Source organism: Tasmannia lanceolata, unplaced genomic scaffold, assembly GCF_043159265.1.
Source record: "Tasmannia lanceolata isolate RefF3 unplaced genomic scaffold, GAP_Taslan_0.1 ptg000015l, whole genome shotgun sequence".
Taxonomy (NCBI): domain Eukaryota; kingdom Viridiplantae; phylum Streptophyta; class Magnoliopsida; order Canellales; family Winteraceae; genus Tasmannia; species Tasmannia lanceolata.
Window position 1 is genome coordinate 13,367,653 of NW_027518692.1, and position 22,149 is coordinate 13,389,801.

Genomic DNA, 22,149 nt, shown 5'->3' on the forward strand with positions numbered 1-22,149 from the left:
CTTTATTTTCAAACACAACAAACGGCACCAAAAGAGTCAAAGGGATGAGAGAGTTATGGTCTATTAAGCAGAACATGGAGGTATAGAGAAAAATATCCAAAAGTCTCTTAGTTTAGGTCCAAATTAAATGAAATCAGTCTCTATCTGCTCATCTTGATATTTTCTTTCAAATGCAACAAACGACACCAAAATAGTGAAAGGGATGACAAAGTTATGGTTTGTTTAGTATAACGTGGAGTTATAGAGTAAAACATCCCAAAGTCTATCATTTTAAGTCCATATCAAATGAAATCAGTCTCTATCTGCTCATCTTGATGTTTTCTTTCAAACGCAACAAATGGCACTAAAATAGTGAAAGGGATGAGAAATTTATGGTATGTTTAGTAAAAGCATGGACGTATAGAGTAAAACGTCCGTAACTCTCTAGTTTAAAGTTCAAGTCAAATGAAATCAGTCTCTATCTGCTCATATTGAAGTTTTCTTTCACATGCAAAAAATGGGACCAAAAAAGTGAAAGGGATGAGAGAGTTATGGTCTGTTTAGTAATATCTAGACTTATAGCTGGGATTCCCGGGGACGAAAAAGACTTTGACAATTAAAATATTCGGATGGCTGGTTTTTTTGTATTTTCATAGCTAGTTAGGAAGGTGTATTGTCAGAATCATAGCACTCCTTCCTAGGATTGAACGACTCGTGGCTCCACAACCCTTGGTTTTGCTATTAAAAGGTTCTCTCTATCTAAGTTTGAAGGCTCCTTAACAATAAGAATGGCCTCCCTTGAGGATACCGGAAGACCAGCTTCCCCAAGTTGGCAGCTTTCCCTCTCTATATCATTCTGGGACTTCATCAGGAATTCGAGGACCGGACCTTGTTCTCTATGAAGTCAAAAGCTATTCTACTTTCGGATGGTGGGTTGTCGAATAGTGGAGGAAGTTTTGGCGATCAGCAACCCTCAGGAAGTCCTGATACCATTCTCTGGGGTTGTATATCTGCTAGAGTTCTTGACTCAGCATGGCATGTTCAAGTTTCCTCCGGTTTTGTTGGGTCGCCTAGATCACCAAACTACATAACTATCTAGATGGTGATGACAAATCTGTTTTGAGGAAAGCCTTGCATGAGAGGCCCCCAAATATGGCACTTTTTGTTGGATTCGATCCGATGGGGCCTCGAGATAGTTTTTTGGAGAGAGGTGAAGTCTATGTTTCTAGATTTCAACTCTCTCCAAAACAGATTTTTCGTTCTTGGCGCGGGTTTAGGGTAGTGGTAAAGTCACACCCGTTTGAAGGGTAAATTCATTCTTTGAAGATACAACTTTCAGTTTCAGTGCTTTGTTGGATGTATCAACATTCCTCCTCTCATTAGGAAATCACAACAATTTTCATTGAAATGGGGATTCACTCTTCAAAGGGATGCCAGTTCATCATTTTCCCATCAGACCTCGTCAATTCAAACCCCCCCTCCCCGGCCCGAGTGCATTCGCTTTATTGATTCTCAAGATAATTTCTTGACTACCAAAATTCTTTATTGGATGTCTTTGATATAAATTATTTTGCACAAAGTAGATAGGGTCTTAATCTTTAAAAAAAAAAAACTGAGTCCAAATGTATTGTATTGTTGCCGTCTATGTAGGTTTCCCTTCTTTCCGACCCTAACTCTTGTGTGACCCCTTCCTCCAATATTTTCTTCTAGGGAGATCGATGAATGATAGTTTAGGCGATGACGGATGGAAACCTCCTGAGCCAAAACCCTTTCCAAGACAAAAGGGTTAAAAAAACATAAAAACTAAAAAACCCAAAAACATAAAAACTAAAAAACACAAAAACATAAAAACTCAAAAAGGGCAAGGATGGTGATCGCCAGGTCACTCGGATCCCACATTTCCATCCATTTTTACTTAAAGACCGCTCTGAGGTCTTTCCTTCATTTCTCACTTTTCATGCCGAGGTCACAAATCAATATAACTATACCCTAAAATATTTGTGCACTGATAGCGCTTGAGAATTTTTTTTCACATCTAATGGCTTTTAGGATTTTCTCACTAATGGCATCATTCACCAATCTTCTTGTGCTTACACCTCCCAACAAAATGGCATTATCGAGAGAAAATTGCAGTCTTTACTAGATGTGACCCGCACCCTCATTCAAATGCGGGTTCCAAAAAATTTATTGGAGTGATGCCGTCCTTATCTCATGCTTCCTAGCTGACCAGCTTCCTTCCTCGGTTCTTGGTGATACATCCCCATTCGCCGTGCTACATCCCCAACACGATCCATTTCCTCACCCTAGAGTCTTTGGTTGTGTGTGCTTTTGTCTACAACCTTGGCCCCTAGTCTAGATAAATTGGACCCGCCCGCCCTCTTAATAAAAATGTATCTTTTTTTTTCTTTTTATTCTGATTTATATTACCACATCTTTACAATTACTACATATTTTGAGCGTAACCCATCATAATATTAAGTTTCTTAAATGAAAATACAACGTTGTATCTGCTGATTAAAATTTTCAATATATTACTTGTTATAGTCATATTGTTATCTAAAATCGAAGATTAATTAAATTATTCCAACAAATTGACAATTCATTCTTTTTGAGGTTTGCCGAATCCGACACGGGTCTGACACTCGACACCCGTGTCGGATTCTGACACTCGTACCCATACTGATGCAATATAGTTTGTCATGCTTAAACATGGAAGTAAGAGGTGTAGGGTCATTTTTCCTATTATTAATCAGAATAACTGTTTGCTTTGCGAGAAAATGTAGGACAGCTCTTTATGCTTTATATTTTCTCTTTGATTGACTCAGAGAAATATGCTTCTTTTGTCTAGCTTACACCTTTCGCTACAGAAAGTTTAACTGCTTGAACTCGGGGGTTAGTGAAAATATCCAAATAAGGTTATGCCAGTATCATCAAAACTCAGGAATCCAAATAGAGGGGTGCCAATACCAACGCTAGGAGTATTTTTGTAATTTTTCCAAATTTTGGGAAAATGCAAGGGAAACTGGGGCTTTCAAATAAGGGGTACAAATGAGGTTGGGGTATCATACGGACTATCTGGATTTTCTATGAGAACCAGGATAAGTTGATAGAGAAAAGTGTTCCGCGCAGCTGCAGAGGGGTTACCTGTGCATTAGTGGCTTAAAAAGCCACCGATTGGTTCGTATGGCAGGTTCACCTTTGCGCGGTCCATAAAAAGCGACCATTCATTATGAAAAAGCCACTAATGCGCAGATAAACTCCCTGCGCAGCTGCGCAGGAACACTTCTCTCAAGTTGATATCCAACAATTCATCCCAACTGTTGCGAAGACTCGAGAAAGTGAGTTTGTTTGTTTTCTTTGAGAAAGATTCACTAAAAAATTGACCAAAATGCCTTGAAAAAGAAACAAGGGCCGAGGTGGCTCTAGAAAAACGAAACAAAATACATTTTTAAAAGAAGACAATCGGATATATAACGAGTTTGTTTGATTGATTCGTGTCTTTATTCTGACCATCAATTGCCCGAATAGTGGCTTTTTAAGCTATTAGATTCAAGTAACTTTTGCTTTTCTATGGCAACTAGTTTTCTATTTGCTGCCCACTTTTGAAGTTCTATTTGGAAAATTGAAAGTAGCTCACCACCTGTTTGAGATTATGCCTCTATGAATTCTCTGTTTTTATTATTAGATTCTAGCTACTTGAAAGGTAATCAGTCTTTTAGTTTTATACCTTTGAATGCATTTATACTATTTTCAGATGACTTATTTTTAATTTGCTTAGCATCTATTTGGGATTTAGTACGGTTGCAACAGATCTAAGGAAAATATGATTATCAATCGAGAAAATGATATAATATGAAGACCCACGTTAGGAAGTATGGGGAGCAGGTCACCATCCATTTGAGATGCGCTTTTCAAATAAACAAAACAAAGGATTGGATTTTTCAAAAAGTTTGCAGTCAACCAAAAGGAATTATTTGGGAATGACACGTTCGACAAAGGAAGATGAAATCGATTGAGAGATAAATACATCTTCATCTATCACAATGAGGACTGTTAATCATTTATATCAGAAGTCTTTTTTGTTGGATTTGAATTTATAGTTCTTTTCATCATCACACAGTATAGATCACAATTCTTTTCTTACTGATATTTTGAATGAAAAGGTGTTTGAATGCATAGATTATTTTGTATATTTTGGGATTGAATATAGAGATCTTTTTCTCCTCTGTCTACATATCTCAGTTCTATTTTTAGCGAGATTTTGAATAATAATGTGTTTGAATCCATAATCCTACTTTCTCTATATGGATAAACAATTATCTACATTATATATAATAGGAAAACATGGTGTGTGTGTTGTAGGTGCCCGTGCCTAAACTCTAGAAAAAGTTATCTCAATTTGTAGGAGTCGGAGAAACACTGACTCTTTGGAAGTTTGACATACAGTCGGCACCCAAGTTAAGGCCTAGGACTTTAAATTGATCTTGTAGAAGGATGGTCATTGGTCAGCGATCCCAAATAGATTCACGATCAGGTTATGTGGTTGGAAGGTGTTAGGCACCAACCCCGCCCGGTGTTCACCGATCTCTACCATAGATTTAAGTATCCATCACTAAAAATTCAGCTCAAAAGTAATGACAAAATTCAAGCAAGGGGAGAGATTTGTAAGTATATTTAACTCTGCTGTAAAATTGGGAGTTACATGCTAGAAAAAGAGGGGAATACTACGATGGGTTAGAGGAAAATCACGTTGGAATCTGCGACTGTATGGGATAGTCTCCCATCTTGAGACTGTAATCTTTAATTTCTTCTCCCATCCTGAGACTGTGTGTGATAATTTCATTGACGTCTGTATGGGGTATATGCCATCCCCTGCTTCCTTGTCATAACCTTGTCATACTGAAGATGGATGCAACTTTGGAAGCCCTCAAAATACGACTGCACATAGGGATATGTGATCATATCGCTGATATTTTTGCGTATGGAAACTCCACAACCAGGCAGATGGCTGTACGGATGACGCGGCATAATTACGAAATTCTTACAAATGAGCCATTTTCCAACTATGTATGAAGGGCGATTTCACAAACCCACTAATATCCTATATAAACAAATGAACCAACCCACTTCAAGCCCCACAAATACAAGGACTCCTTATGTTGCAATGTGGGCCATAATAATCATTTAAGTGACATGATGTCACCTTATGTCCTGTGGGCCCTTTAGGGATATGTGATCATATCGCTAAGATTTTGCGTATGGAAAGTCCACAACCAAGCAGATGGCCATGCAGATGATTCGACATAATTATAGAATGGTGGTGTTCCGTCAGTGCCGTGTATCTTGCTTGGCCTACGCAAGCCATTTTCCAACTATGTATGAAGGGGGATTTCACAAATCAACTAGTGGGCCATAATAATCGCTTAAGTGACACGATGTCACCTTATGTCATGTGGGCCCTTGTGGTCACTTAAAACTAAGTGAATTAACAAGATAAATGACTTAAGCTCCCTTACCACTAAAGATTTTTGTAATAACTTGTGGCACCCATTTTAAACACCTATAACTTAAAGAAACCTAATGATATTGGTGGGAAAAGATCGTGATACCCCTCCTATAACTCAAGGGACTTAACACCTGAATGCCACATAAAAATTTGAATATGGGCCCAGGATGGTCTCCATTGGGGTGGGGGGTAACTATCTTTATTGATCATATAAACTGAAAACCAACTCCATTTAATTAAGTATTTTGACTTGTGAGATATGCCATTTTCCTTGTAACTTTGTATTATGGTTATGATGCACTGAGTAAAAACAATTGAAGTCAGGCCATTTTCCTTGTAACGTTTATATTACAGTTATGATGCAGTAGAACAATTGAAGTAACCAAACCTTTTTGTACATATGTTTCAGTTGAGTGTAAACAGACGGCCAGAGTTTTTAGTGGCATGTTATTTACGCAACGTTAGCATCATCCAGTCTAAAAGATTACAAACCTATCATCTAGAGCACAAAAAGTACGAATAAATGTGCGTTGGATAAAGGAGGTTTATTCAGTTCTCTAACATAGGGATTTTATCTTCTGATTAGTTTAATCAGAGACCTAATTTTACCTGAAAGATGTTAATAGTGTTTTGTTTGCACTTCAAGACTACACAAATTGTTTTATTTTACTCCAAGACTCAAACAACTGCTGATTGCACCCATTCAGAAGAAAAAGAACGATTGATTACACTCTGTTCCACATACACAAGAAATCCCAATGTTTAGCACTTCTCTCTGCCTTTCAAAAAAAGAGCACTTCTATATGTACTGTTCTCTTATTTTATTCAATCTTTTTTGCTTTCTGACCTTTTTATAGATGCATAACACTTCAACTGACTAAAATTCATTTCTTTTGGAAGGTGGTGTGGTGAGGAAAATGTTCAGGCATGTCTTCAACTATGTGTCACATAAAGGGGCATTTGCTCCAGGCAACATCTATAAGCCCTTTTCAAACGTTTTCACAAGTGGTTTCCATGATGGACAGGTAATTTTTGAGGTTCCGAGATAATATTCTGTGTTGATTAGATGCCATAACTTCCTCCTAGTGGTCATTGCTTTATTTGATCTGACACACTTAAAGCCTATGTTTAAGCCGAAACGTTGAATTTGTGAGCATGTAAATACCTTTTTGTACTGTGTTAAGTGACATACTTTTTTATTATTGAATACAGTGTTTACCTCTTTTTTTATTATTAACTCTTCTTTAACGAATATTTATTGTTACCAATCTCTTTATTGACTTGTTAGTAGAAGGTCTTGTCTTTAGACATTTAGATTGTAGCTTCAAGGATTGGTATCCAAAGAAATCTCTTCACAACTAATACTTATTTTTATCCCCACTCCAAATCCCTCTCCCTCAAAAAAAGAAAAAAACTTAAACCCTAAACAAATCTTCTTTTAATAGTAGTCTTTGCATCCTATTGTTCTCGCTGTATATTGGCAACTAAAGAGACCTAGATTAGATTGATGAGTGCATTACTATTTGATTATCTCATGTTTGTTTTTAGACTTATAGTTGCTTAGTCGTAAGATTGGTGGGTTTGTTAAATGAATATTATATTTATCTTGTTGCAAATTATGATTAATAACCAGTAATTTTACATTATATGTGCATATGAGCTTGTCCTTGTATCTAGATTTTTAGTGGTATCCGTGTCGAACACCTTGTATATGGGTAGACACTCGACACACGAATCTGTGTCCTCATATCATAGCTTAGAGAGATAAATACTAAATTAACAATATTAGGATTACTCTTTTTTATCACAAAAGCTAATCTACTTTGCCCTTCCCTTTTAATATGCCCTGACTAATCCTGGAACTAATAATACTAAGGAATAGAAAGGTGAGGAGAAAAATACCACTGTATTGTGATGCGAGGGGTGAAATTATTCTATTTAAATTGCAGTGAGAAGAAACTTTTGATTCGATATACTTTGAAGTATTCCCTTGCTCAAACCATAGATTCTAATTTTTTCGTAGTTGAATTAGTTACGACAAGAAATCATTTTTGGACTGTTAGACACACGCATCCTCGTGTTATGTAAAATTTTTGCAATTTAAAAAGAAATAAATGGCCATGGGTTGAGCTCTAGCTCATTTGGTAAAGACTATGTTCTTCAACCTTGAGGTCAGAGGTTCAATCCCAGCTTATCAACCAAAAAAATGCATGCCTAACTCATCTACGTAATACGTGCCTAACTCGCCCATGAAACTAATTATATTGGTTCATATATATTATCTTGTAGTATTTTCAACCATACTGGCATGACATCTAGATTAAAAGCAATGGCGTGCATCAGCCTATACATAAATGGTGGTTGAAAACTCGATTTGATTTGGCTTAGTCTTATGAAAAAAATGAATAAATCTTGGGATATGTGAAAGGATTAGAAATATTAGAGAGGTGTTATATGAGCATCAAATTTTTATATAAAGGAACAAGTGATGGGGAACAATCTTCAATAAAAACAAAAGGGGGGCTAAATATGTTAGCGGGGCCTATTAGAAGTGTCTTAGGGTTTTCTTATTTTCTTAGTGGATATATTTGTCACTTGTGATTTTTATTAATAATGTAATTGGGAGGGTTAGTAGTTTGTTCTCAGACTAGGAAGTGAGACCCCCCTCCCCTCCTTCCCCCCCTCCCCCCTCGCTCCTCCCTCCTCCCTCCTCTCTCGTCCTCCTCTGTCTATAACAACGAGACACTATACTAGATAACCTTTCGACATGATGAGACGCTTCATTCTATTCATTTATTTCTCCCTAGATTTATGCTAGAAATCCAGGTTTGCAGTTTCCATAGCCATATAGGTCTGTTTCCAAGTTTGCAGTTTCCATTGCCATATAGGTCTGTTTTAAAGTTCCATAACTGATTTCCACCAATCCATGTTATCATCTTGTCATTAGGAACTTCTAGAACTGTAATCTTTCAAAATTTGCAAGTTTTAGACATGCCCTAGTTGTCCTACATAAAAAGTAAAATAACTAAATTCGAAAGGAATTTAGAGGCTTAAATCCCTACTAGAGTAAATTCTGAACAAAATAAGTACATAGGCAGTACTGGTGCACGATAATTGAAAGATATGTAATCTGAAACATATTGGGGCATATTACATTTATAAAATTATGAAACAATGAACTATGAGATATAAATGTTATTGGATATGGATTGAAGATCTAAAGATTATAGCTAGTGCAAGGTAGTAATTTGTTCCATAGGTTTAAAACTCCCTTGTGTCATCGTGGACTCCTCCCGAGTCTACTCCCCTTTACCTTGGCCACGTTCCGCATTTTGCCCTACAGAGTCAATAAACACTCCCCTGACTCCCGAATTATGATTGCATCAACCGAATACTCAACCACGTCAACCGAGTACTCGGCTGCGTCGTGCCGACATGACAAGGGTTTTTTTCGGCCGCGTTCCGTGCCGCATTTGCATTTTTAAACACTGCTATGCTCAGCATTAAGATGATTATTGTTGCCCATAGTGAGATATCTATGTCGCAGAGTACGTGTACGAGTGTCGGAATCCGACACTTGTATCGAATGCCGGATTTAGCAAACCTCAAAAAGAAAGATTAGGGAATTTGCCAAAATATTTAATTAATCCTCAAATTTTAAAATTTTGGTTATAACAAATAATATATTGGGAATTTTAATAGGTTAAATAAATATCATGTTTTATATCCATGTTAAAAAAATAAATATCCTTCCTGTTTTTGGGTTTGTTTCAGACTATGATCTATGGGGAAGGGTGGAGTGAGGTGTGTAGCAGTGTGGAAATAAAGCAAAAGGTGGTTCAAGATTGTATCCCCCTACACCTGGTCATCTAAAACTCAATTTCGATGGATCAAGCTTGGGGAATCCTGGGCCGGTTGGGATTGGGAGCGTATTGGGAAACGAGCAAGGGGAGGTAATATGGGCTTTTGAAACGAGGAAGGATTGAAGCTGATAGCGAGAGATAATCTGAAAAATGTGGTGGTGAAAGGGGTCTCATTGAATACCATTCGGTGGCTAAATTGGTTGCTAAAGCTGCCTTGCCGATTTGATAGATTATTTGATGAGATGTTCGATTGGCCGAGTTTGTTACCCTCAGCTTTCCGGCACGTCCGCCATTCGACCAACTCAGTAGTGGATAAGCTTGCGAGAGATGGCGTGTCAAAGGAGGATTTAGCTTTGTTCGATTGCCTCCGTCCTTAAGCATTTTCCTGTAGTATATTTATATTCCTGTTCTTTGTAGTTTTCTCTTTCTTCTTTTTCCTTCTATCTTGTTCTGACCATCTCGGTCTTCCTTTTTTCTAATAAATTTTGACTTCCATTTTGAAAAAAAACATCCAAGAACCAATCCCTTAGAAGAACAGTCCAGGTCTGAGATTAAGCTAGTAACCTAAAGTGTGTTGGATGCATCTCTCGGTTTTTTTCTCTAACATAGCATATATGGGATTAAGGATTATCAGCCGGTCGTTTCAGCAGTTGTTTATTGACTCTCGGACAGTGGATCTTAGAAACGGAGCTATTGTGAATGGGTTCCAAAACTTATTAGTCTTAAGGCTGAATTTTAATTCAAGAGGATTTTGGAGTTTTGAAGAAATTAAATGAGAAAGGGATGACTCCCAAGGCATTGTTATTTTCGGTTTGACTTATTTGAGTTGCCTGACAAGCATCCAACATATCTGGAAAGTATCCATCCAAAACCAAATTTGAAGGATATTTCTAATGATAATGGAGTCTGGATGGAATAATAATCTAGAGGGTAATGTATTCATCAATTACCATTTGCTTAGCTAAGAATCCAAGAGCACCCTCCAAGCATTGCAGAAGTCCACCATGCAGTGACAGGAAGTGTAACTTGCTCATTGTTATTGCAATTTGGTTAAACCACTTGTATACCACTTGAAGTTTGGTGTTCTCAATTTATATCCCATAGACCTATGGACTTCCTTATGGTATCAAGGCGTCCCTAATTCTATTGAAGAGTGTTACACAACCTTGTATAAGACAGCTACCAGCAAGCTCCTGATTAGAATCGTGCTTATGGAGAATCTATGCCAGCTGATACTAAACTCAGGGATCCAACTCATCCATTTTGACCTGCATCACCAAGCCAATGGGAAAATCTCCATGGACAATCAGAATTGAGCACAATATACTTAGATAAATATTTTATTTACCCATAATGTCCTCCGTGTAGCAAACTGCCATGATAACTCTTTACAACATGGTAAGTAGTAACGAAAGAGAACAAACTATCAATCATACTACACTAGAAGATTACAGAATTAAAGAAAATTGATGATAACTTATAGGTCAAAACATAGAATTTGCGTAACCTGTCATGAGCTTATTTTTCACAAAAAACAATAATAAAAAAATTGGCAGGGCGCATTTGTTGGTTCAAGACTCGAACACATAAATGGACCACCAGATCTGACAATAGTATCATATGTTCATGTCTAAAACCCTATCTTAGTGATACAGTGGGTATTCTCAATAGGTGCATCAGAGAAGTTATTGAAAAGACATTTGGTGGTTGTAAGTATGATCCATGAAAGCACCACATAGGGATATCTGTCATGGTGGGTTCAATTGATACCTTAATAGGATATTTAACACATGGATTATTGACCACTGTGCACTTTGTCTTAAGGTTGGGGAAACGGTAGATCACTTTTTAATTCTTTGTAAGTTGGCCAGAGAGGTGTGGAGTAGCATCCTCTAGAGATTTGGTATTCACTGGGTCTTCCCTGCTAAGCTCATTAACGTGTTGGAAAGTTGGCCTATGGTCGCTTGGAGAAAAAAAAGGGAAGATTCTTTGGCATGTGTCCTTGCTAGCTACAATTTGGGTTCAATGGTAAGAGCGCAATGGAAGGTTGTTCAAAGGATATTCCAAGAGAGCTCCATTCAATATTCAACAAGGTGATAACCATCACTATATCTTGGGTGAGGACCCTTCCTACTTTAAAATTTGTGTCGGCTCATGACATTCGGTATGGTTGGAAGGAGATATGCATTGATTTTGAATGGGAACCCAAGGTTGTTCAAGATTGGATCCCCCCTTCGCATGGGTTTCTTAAGCGAAATTTTGATGGATCTAGCTTAGGTAACCCGGGCCCGTCTGGCATTGGGGGCGTCCTAAGAGATGAGCTAGGGGTGGTTACATGGGCCTATTCAGGCCCCATTGGTATAGCCGATGCTAATGAAGCGAAAGTGCGTGCGGTTCTTTAAGGAGTGAAGTTACTTCAAAATGTTGATCTTGATAAGCTGATCATTGAAAGGGATTCCCTCAATGTGATTAGATGGCTCAAGGGTTCGCACTCGGCCCCTTGGAGATTTGCTTCTTTCTTCGATGAGATTCACGATAGGTTGGGTGACGCTTGCGTATCTTTCGCCCATGTCTGGCGTTCGGCTAATGAGGTGGCTGATAGGTTGGCTAGAAAGGGTGTTTCGAGGGCGGAAGTGGAGTTCTTTGATTTCCTTCCCCCTGACTGCTTCCACTTTTTGTTCTATGTACTTGTACTTTCATATTGTATATCTTCCTTTTGTTCTGTATAGACCTTTGGTCTTTTCCTTGGAATGAATTTTTACCATTAAAAAAAACACTCATGGTTAGAAGGATTATGGGTTTTTTGCACTACTTTTGTCACATATGGAGGTACCAAAGGTGAGATAGTCGAATCCATCCAATCCGGATGGGTGTGGCTCTTTGGCTTAATGTCATGGGTATGCTCCCAGTGACGCGAGTTCGAATCCCCTAGTAACCTGATGCGCGTGGTTTACTGGTGATTGCGAGCATCCATAGGGATTAGCATATTGTGCTGAGTATCATAGTGCACCTAATGTAGCCACACCACAGAGCTCTTTGTCTAGGTCATATTAAGTAGAACTGAGGATGTCTTAAATCTTATTGCAAAAAATCATAGAAGATCTGTTATTCCTCGTGTGCCTTCCATCTACTACGGTGGAATGAATCTAGATGCAAAGCTATGTAAGAGCCCCAAAAAGATTGCCCTACAATGGGTTTTCAATGATTTTATAGCTGTAAAATTACTCATTTTTGTCAGGTGGTTTTTGGTAATTGTGCTGCACCAGTAATTTTTCTCAGGTGGTAATTTGGTAATTGTGCTGCACCAAGCAAAATGGGAAATCTCCAGGAAAAATCAGAAATGTGCAAAATATACTTAGTAAAATATTGCATTTACTCATCATTAAAAAAAATAATATTGCATTTACCCATAATGTCCTCTGCGTAGCAAGCTACCAGGATAACTCTACAGCATAGGAAGGAGTAGGAGGTAAAGCAGACAAACTCTCAATCATACTACACTAAAATATAGCAGAATTAAAGAAAAAAGATGATAACTTATAGGTCAAAACATAGTATTTGTGTGAAACCAGTCATGAGCTTATTTTTCACAAGTAGTAATAATAAAAAATTGATATGGGCTCATTTGGCATGGATACCCCAAAAAGCTTGATGCGCAGAGGTACATATACGTTATGATATTTACAATTAGTTAAGAATATAAAATTATAAAGGAGAGGTCCATTTGAATAGAGGATAATGTTGGTCCTTCATGGGTGTGATGAGGCCTCCTTGAAAACCATTTCAAAAATAAGTAAAAAAAGGTGCCTACCTACAATTGTATTGTCACCGATACACTCAATTGCACTTGCCTCTTTATAATTCAAACATGGAAACAGAACTGTAGGACAATAAATATTTGGTACATAACGAAAAGAATATCCGTCGAGAATATGAAATACTGCACCTTGGACTAGTGAAACAATCACACTAGTGATTAGTCTGGTCACACTAGTGTATAATTCATGATTCTTTCAATCACACTAGCGTATAATCCATGATTCTTTCAATCTGGGTCGGTGTCATTATCAGTCTGATCACATACAAAGGTCAGGAGATCATGAAATATAGTTTGTTTTCATCTTTGTGACATTCTGATGCAGGAGCATTCCCCCTCGGCATTTGACATCGGCCTACATAGCTCCTTTAGAGTAGAGCTTCCTTTATTTGTCGCCTTGCTTATATAGTGTTTGGTGTTGTTATTTTAGTGGCTTTATTTCTTTTAAATGTCATTTTACAACATTAGGGGTAGTTTAGGGATGTAATGTTGTATTAGGGCTGTGCTATAAAGCCCCTTCTTTTCTCTCTCTCATTTTAGTTTTTGATGATTTGAGATTTAATAGAGAATTTTCTCTTTTGAGAGAGCTTGGCTCCTCTTGTATTTTCATCTTCTTCCTTGAGATAATGGAGTTCCAAGCTATTGAATGTAGCTTTTCTTCCATTTCTCCCATCTAAACTTGTTGAATGCAAGAGTTTCATTTCGCTGACTCCGCGCTTGATTGAACCTCATGCGTCCCCTCGCTTGTGGTAAGATCGAGCTCCTTATCCCTTAAAAACAAAATCCCAAAAAAAATTATAGGTTTAATTTCAGCACAATCTAGAAATTACGCCGCTGATTGCGCTCTACATCAATTTGGTATCAGAGCTTTGGCGTGAGAAATTTTCCAATTTCGCAGTCTTTGGGACAAACATATGATAAGATTTGGAGCAGGCAATCGGCACATTCTATTTGTTTGATAGTATTTCCTATGGAAATTTGATCTCAAAACCTCATGCATGCTGCTGTTTACAAGGCTGAAAGTAGGGTTTTCTTTTTCTTGCTGTGTTTTCAATCGGATTCTACCCTTGTTGTCCTATTCTAGCACAATACTACAGCAGATCTGAAGGTCCTCATCACCGATCTAGGTTTGAGTTGTTGAAGAATGTGGAAATAGAATTTCTGTGGATCAAAGGCTGTTCTGGAGTCTGCAAAACATAATTACTGAGTAGTTTAATGTGCATGTGACCTAGCTATATATAAGTTGTGGAGTTCTAATGTGCTTGTTGCAGTGATTTCAAGATATTTCCCTGCATGTCCTTGTAAATTTCATAGGCAACATCTCTTTTGGTTGATCTGAATCAGTTCAAGAATGCCTCTCTAAAGATGATTTCGGGAACTGAAGTTTAGGTGTTTGAGTAAATTCCTCACCCAGTCCTCGAATACCACTATCATCTCATTCCTGTGTTAAGGAGATTACATTGCATTGGAGTTGGAATTGGAAGTGCAAAATTGCTGAATTCGTGAGATCCTTTGGATCAACTGAGCGTTTGGTCAAATCTGATTTTGAAACATTCCATTGATTCTGCATGCTTCTATGGGTTAATTGCATTAGAGTTAATGAGTTAAGAAGGCCGATTTCAATAAAGTCTAAATGTGTTCAGACGTCAGAGAAAAGGATCATATTTTTTTTTGGCCCAGTAGCTACTTGTAATAATGTCAATGAGAATTGCTTGCAGCCAACCACAACACCTACAGTGACTTGGTAAAAGCCAAGAACCACTAAGAGTAGAAACGTCCCAAGTCAGCCCAAAAGGTCACTAATATTAGATGGCATTGAGGGACTTGGAGACATGCACATGTTGAACCTTGGTAGCCTTTGCATGTTGGTTATTATCTGGGGCTAATGATTGTGATTCAATTCAAACTCTAGAGAAACTGCTGGGTCTGAACTCTGAACTTTACCCGAACTAGAAATAAGTCACACTTGTGCCATTCTTACCGTTCTGATAATAATCTCTGGATTGTTTTTGGTCTTTAATTGAATGCACGATTGGACTATGTTCTTGATATCTTGGATGATCACTAGCAGAATTACTATTATGGCCTGAATCCCAAGCAGACCCAAATATCATGCTCATTCCCACATCAATTCTGCCACATCAAAGGCTTCTCCTCAACCTGTAATGCAGTGGAACCAATTACCCAACAGATCCTAAGAACTGAGGCCCCAACAGCTACCCACCCAACAAAGGCCATTCCCCATACCGTTCATCAGTTCCATTGACAACAAAATCAGTCCTTGAGGCCAGCCAATTAAAAGGGTAGGTGAGGTGATCTGACAACTCATCAACCCAACTGCTAAATCTGCTCTTGAAGAACTGTCGTTGTGTTACATTTGAAAGCTTACTATCTTCTATCAGATCCGTTGGAACCAAACACCAAGAATCAATACATGGATTTTTTTTTAACATTGCCCAGTGACAAGTTTGGTACAAGCTAATTCAGTAGCAGAAATTTCCTGCTTGGAAATGATCTTGGTGAGGTTAAGCTGATAGAAACCTTAAGTTTTGATGCAATTATTGCTTTAATTTGGAATCTTGATTGAAGTCTCCTCAATATTGATGTGCTGAATTGATCAGTTCATGATCTCTATTTGTGAATTGCTGAACATTATAGCAAATTTTTTTCTTTGGAAAATTTGCTGTTAGACACTTTGGTTTAGTTCAAGAGGAAGATTCTTGTTAGTGATGTTACCACATTGGGTGCTTTGAGCAGAAATTTCAGTTTGCTTGGCTACTCGTGATATCATACATTGTTGATGATTGAAAGTTTCCTATTGGTATTTAGATCGCTGCTATCTGTTTTCTCTGTGGCATATACGATTCATATCGGTAGTTGGCTGCTATTGTGTGTGATTGATTTGGCATGGATCAGCTGAATTATCATCCACCTCTTGATCAATTGTTGGAATATGGGAAGAGGCAAGGTGTACTACTTGAAGAAATACTTGGACTTAGTAGAAAATGGGATGGGATTGCTTCTCATCACAACCGGCCCCCTCCACCGAAGAAGAAAACTTTTCAAAAAGGGGAGAGGGTTGGAAAGAAAGAGAAAGTCCCTAGGTGGACAGTCCCGAGGCATGACTTTCATCCTTCCGGCGACCGGCGACTTGATTCTCTTGTTGAAGCTAGCATTCCCAAGTCTATGGGAGCATGGAAGATCAAGAAATGTTTGAGTGGGTACTCGTTGTTGATGGGGTATTTGAATCCAATCAAGTGCCAATGAAAGAGCAAGTTGCCATGGTTGTTTCCAAATTGCAAGACCGGGTTATGGGTTGGTGGAGCTCTTTGACATACCGCGTAGAGAACTTGATGAAGCACCAATCAACTCATGGGCTGAATTGAAAAGAGAAATTACAAGACATTTCCTATCTTTTGATGACCAAATTCGGTTGAAGCACAGACAAAGGAATGCAAGGGCCACTCTTCCACCATCACAGCCACATGGGGTACATTCTCACCCTCATTCCATTGCTTGTTCCTTCACTGCTCGTTTTGGTCATGATGACTACAGCCAATATTCCAAAAGTACAATGCCTATGCAAGAAGGTGATGAAATGGATGAGAAATGTGATGAAAGTGAAGAGGAAATCAACCATGATCATCCATCACCAGTAGAAAGCCAAGAAGAAGCAGAAGTCATTATTTTGGAGCCGGATGATGGCATAGAGCTTGATGAGGCTAGTGTCACTAGTGATGAGCTAGAAGTGGATTATAACCATATTGAAGATGAAGATAAGATGCATGAAACTATTGGGCAGCAAGTACACTTGGAGCTAAGTAATGAAAATGATGTCCAAGTTACTTCTATGCTTTGCATTGATGATGGACATACCAAACATGATGAGCTTGAAGAAGAGGCCAATGGCATCCTAGAGGAAGATATCAGTAGTGAAGTTGATGAATTGGGAACAGTTGAAGAGTACTTTGAAGAAGTGAATGAAGAGTTTGGTAACTATGCTTCTATGGTGGCCGTTCCTTCATTTGATAGCTATGAAGGAGAAGGTGAAGCAAATAAAGAGCTTGAATTGTTTTCCATGGCTGATATGACCATTGGTTTAGAGAGTGATTATGAGGCAGATGTTGGAGATATTGGAGATACTACTAGGGATGCACATGGACCATCATTCTGGGATGAGAATAACAATGGGGATATCTATGGAAAGAAACCTATGGAACAATATGAGGATATTTTTAGCCATGACTGTTGGGCTTATATATTTTATTCTGCGGACGTGCAGGTTCTTCTCACAAATGCCAGTACAATTCAGGATGGATTTTATGAGGTGTATCCCATGGCCTTGCACCATAGACATTTTACTACATTCGTCTTCCACCATGGCATGGGTTTGCAATTGAGATCTTTCATGGATCGCACTATCCATAAAGAGGTTGATCGAAGTCATAGTCAGATGATGATGGGTGTCTACCATGGGAATAGTAGCAAGAAACGGAGCAGGGTTATCTTTGTGTTTGATCCCGGTGGAGTCTCATTCCTGTGGCCGATGGGAACTCGAGACGAGTTCTTTCAAGAAAGGGGAGTTTGATGCAGGAACATCCCCTCAGCATTTGACATCGGCCTACATAGCTCCTTCAGAGTAGAGCTTCCTTTATTTGTCCCCTTGCTTATATAGTGTTTGGTGTTGTTATTTTAGTGGCTTTATTTCTTTTAAATGTCATTTTACAACATTAGGGGTAGTTTAGGGATGTAATGTTGTTGTATTAGGGATGTGCTATAAAGCCCCTTCTTTTCTCTCTCTCATTTTAGTTTTTGATGATTTGAGATTTAATAGAGAATTTTCTCTTTTGAGAGAGCTTGGCTCCTCTTGTATTTTCATCTTCTTCCTTTAGATAATGGTGTTCCAAGCTATTGAATGTAGCTTTTCTTCCATTTCTCCCATCTAAACTTGTTGAATGCAAGAATTTCATTTCGCTGACTCCGCGCTTGATTGAACCTCGTACGTCCCCTCGCTTGTGGTAAGATCGAGCTCCTTATCCCTTAACAAAAAATCCCAAAAAAAAATTATAGGTTTAATTTTAGCACAATCTAGAAATTACGCCGCCGATTGCTCTCTACATCACGTTCTCTGTAACCGCTGTTATGTTCTTTGTTTTCATTTTGAGCAGTTTTCTTCTTACCGCTGAATATTTCATATTGATAGGGGGAATGATATTTTCATCCCCTCTTGTTTATCTTTTCCCAAATATGAAGTCATTTTCAGGAAAAAGACGAACAAAGGGGGTGGAAATATCATTTCCCCTTTCAAAATGCATATGCATTAACTCTTGTCATGAATTATAGCTCTGGTTGTAGCAGACGCGTGTTCGATCATAGGTGCAACTCAGGTCGATTTTTGAGAATTTGGGTTGAGCTTTTACCTTATACCTTAAAATCGGGTCAGGTTGATTCCTATTCATTTTTAAGCAAAAGCTCATCCCGACCCGACCTAAGTTGCATCCCTATTTATGAGCAGTCACAAAAATATCCGACATTTTAAAGGGAAATGTTATTAGCACTACTGTATTTTGATGATCGCACTCCTCACTTTATTAAAAGTACGGTATAGCCTGCACCATAGGACGATCCAAACCGTACATTAGATGGGCCACTCCCTAATGATTGTGCCCCAAAAATTATTTCCATAGGTTGATCCTAACCCTCCAATCTATAGAGGGTTAAGATTAACCCTCTAACATTCAGTCCCTCTACAGATCGGAGGGTTAAGATCAACCAAGGGAAATGATTTTTGGGGAACAACCTATTTAGGTTGTGGCCCATCTAATGGATGGTTTGGATCGTCCCATGGTGTGGGCCATACCATACTTTTAATAAAGTGAGGAGTGCGATCCTCAAAATGCTGATAACATTTCCCTTTAAAAATTATCGCGATATTTTGATAAAATGACACAATCCCAAAATTTTCCCTAGAATTTGAAAATTTATTGAGATGTGTTCATATATTTATTTTTATCGTAGAAATATCACGAAAATATCGCAATAAATTCATGATATTATTTGTTGACCTAATTCTGTTCTTAAATCTTATATTTTATTTTGGGAGATGATTTTTCAAAGCGTCCTGCCCCCTGCGCGCAGGATAATGTGCCCCTGTTAACGTGAATTGTGCAGACTTTAAGGCTTTTTGACGTCAAAGAGGGGGGAGGTAGGGATGCGAACAAGTCATCGCCCTTTATTTTTCAACTTTTTCCCGATGCAAACCAAAAAATTAAGAAAAAAAATGTAAAATATCCTGAGATACACCCTTACCAAGAAATTTTTGAGACAAATGTGTGACTGTTCATGAGTACCCAATACAAAAAAAAATTTGTGTTAAACTTATGTTGTTTGTTCCAGGTTCTTTCTGCTCCAAGGAGCTTCTTTGGGGTGGAGGATTTCGTGGATGATGACAATAGCCGCCCATACACATACAAGAAGGAGAAGAAATCAAAGAACCCACACAAGCACATCTCATTCAAGCAACGCACAGTAGCTTACATGGAACCCTTTACACTGGATGTGTTCATCTCCAAACGTTTTGTTTCAGCTTCACTTACACACAGGGTGACCAGCAAGCAAGTGGCGGTTGCAGGCACGAACTCTAAAGACATCAAGGCTGTTCTCAAGTCCAGATCGGATATCCCCGCATGCTTGGCAGTTGGTAGGTTCTTAGCCGAGAGGGCGAAAGAAGCCGATGTGTATACGGCTTCCTACACGCCGAGGGAACGTGACAAATTTGAAGGGAAGATAAGAGCAGCTGTCCAGTCCCTCATAGATAATGGAATTGATATTAAAGTTTATCTAAATTGAGCCACTGTATTTTTAGTAAGGGATGATAAGATCCTTTAATGTTTTTTTTCTCGAAATGAGAATGGTACAGATACTTGTTTGAACAATCAACAAGCATGTTCTTTTAACAAAAAACAGATGAAGAGAATGTGAAAGAAGAGAAGTGTTTGGTCCTATTGAGACTGTTCTCCTTTTGTTTGGATGCAAGTAATATAGAAGTAGCTGGGGAGGGAAACATTCTCATTTGAGACTGTTCTCCTTTTGTTTGGAAACATTCTCATTTCTTTACTTTCCTCTTGATTTGAGAGGAAAGTCGAACTGTGAAAAAAGGCTTGCATTTGGAAAATTTAGAGCCGCCACGGCTGTAAATGGCAACCAAGCAATGGCAGGGAAAGGAAAAAAAAATGTCATTTTGCTTTTATTTCCCAATTTTTGGTGCAACCAAACGGACCCCGCACGGGAATTGGATTCCGGGGTCGATTTTATTCTTGGATTGGCTTGCTACCGTTCATTCTCGTCAAGAACAGATAGCTTTGGTGTGCTTTGACGAGAGAGAGAGAGAGAGAGAGAGAGGCACCTTTTAAGGCATGTTTGGCAACCATGAAAAGTTATAGCATAGAATATTCATGGGTCATAACTCATAACCAAGGTTTTAAATTTCGGTTTCGGTACCAATTTCAGGCCGAAATTTGGTATTTCAGTTCGAAATTTCAGACCGAATTTCCAAAATGTTGGTCCAAAATTCTTGTAACAATTCTTTCTTTCTTTTTTAAATTGACATTTTCTCGAAATTTCAGACCGAAATTACTGAAATTCCGGAATTTCAGACCGAAATTTGATGACGAAATCCGAAATTTCGCCAAATTTCGGTTTTGGTAAAGGGAAGGGCGGCTTTGCATTAGAATATATGGTATAAATATGCTTACAACAAACTCGTACGGGTGTGGCTCTTTGGCTTAAAGTGGTACGCTCCGCTTTGACGCGAGTTCGAATCCCCCTGGGCTTACCCGATGCGCGTGGTTGACGGGTGATTGCGCGCATCCGTAGGGAATAGTCCCGCCCTAAATATTGGCATGGGGATACCCTATGTCACACCAAACCCAATCCAATTGGTTGAATGCCCTTATGTTCCAAACCCAATTGGCCGAATACCCTTAGATCCTAAACCTAATCCAATTGACCACAGATCCCAAAGTTAATTGGCTGAATGACCTTCGATTACAGACCCAACCTTACTTAACTTAAACCTAGAGAACAAACCCTATTGGCCGAACCCTCTTAAAACCAAAAATCCCATTTGTCCTAACCCTTAGGCCCAATCCTATAGGTCGAATCCCTTAAGTCGCTCCCTTTGGTCTAGATCCCTTAGGATTCCCAAACCCTATTAGGATTCATATTTCCCAATCTTGATTCCCAAAAACTCCAATTTCCAATCCCAAGTTCTAAAACATCAATCTTAATCCTAAGTACCAAAAGCCTAAGCCTAGTTTCTAAAGAGCCAATTTCCAAATCGTAGTTTTTAAATCCAAATCGTCAATCCAACTTTTCAATCCAGTCTCAATTCCAACTTTCTTTTGAACTGCGTTTGGCTTGATCCCTAATATTTAGAGTATGTAGGCAACTTGGCAAACCCAATTTCAGTCAAACTTGTTCATCACCCTTCTCCATCTCCTTCACTATTCAGATCCCCTTTCCAAATCCATTGCTTGCATGTTTAGTTACTTTCTTTGCATGATTATTTGGTTCCATTGCATAATTAATTGCAACGGCCCTTCGCCCATCATGTTGTCGACCTACAATTCCTAGTCAACCATACAATGCCCGTACTGACACCTATACCGGCGACCACACCGGTATCATGCCGTTGTCCTACCGTCGGCCCACGAGACACGGAACCTCCACCTATAAAAGGGAAACCCCCACTCCAAATTAAAGGCAATGCGACCACCCATCCACGTATGCGAGACTGATCAGTCAGACTCTGAGCACTTCCTTTCCTTGCTCAGCTTCATTTGTTGTCTCGAGTGACTTGCAGCTCTCTGAGTTCACGACACCATGACGAACCAACCATCGTTCTGCTACAGCTAGTCCAGGAGGGACCCATCCACGCACCTAGTCGAATCTGAGCACCAACAAGCGGTAGCGAACAATAACTT

General features: G+C 38.7%; 1 protein-coding gene across 3 annotated transcripts; it reads left to right on the plus strand.

Annotated features, from left to right (window-relative positions):
• The first annotated feature begins 3,073 nt into the window (after nucleotides 1–3,073).
• Nucleotides 3,074–20,169, plus strand: LOC143845475 (uncharacterized). Of its 3 annotated transcripts, none has more exons than XM_077353838.1 (3): nucleotides 3,074–3,317; nucleotides 6,386–6,510; nucleotides 19,562–20,169. In XM_077353838.1, exons 2-3 carry the CDS (start codon nucleotides 6,403–6,405, stop codon nucleotides 20,012–20,014), a joined length of 561 nt encoding a protein of 186 aa, XP_077209953.1. In that variant the 5' UTR covers nucleotides 3,074–3,317; nucleotides 6,386–6,402; the 3' UTR covers nucleotides 20,015–20,169. The 3 variants fall into 3 exon arrangements, with proteins under 3 accessions (XP_077209953.1, XP_077209954.1, XP_077209952.1); XM_077353839.1 differs by lacking the exon at nucleotides 3,074–3,317 and adding an exon at nucleotides 3,363–3,532; XM_077353837.1 differs by lacking the exon at nucleotides 3,074–3,317 and adding an exon at nucleotides 3,539–3,682.
• The last annotated feature ends 1,980 nt before the right edge of the window (nucleotides 20,170–22,149 follow it).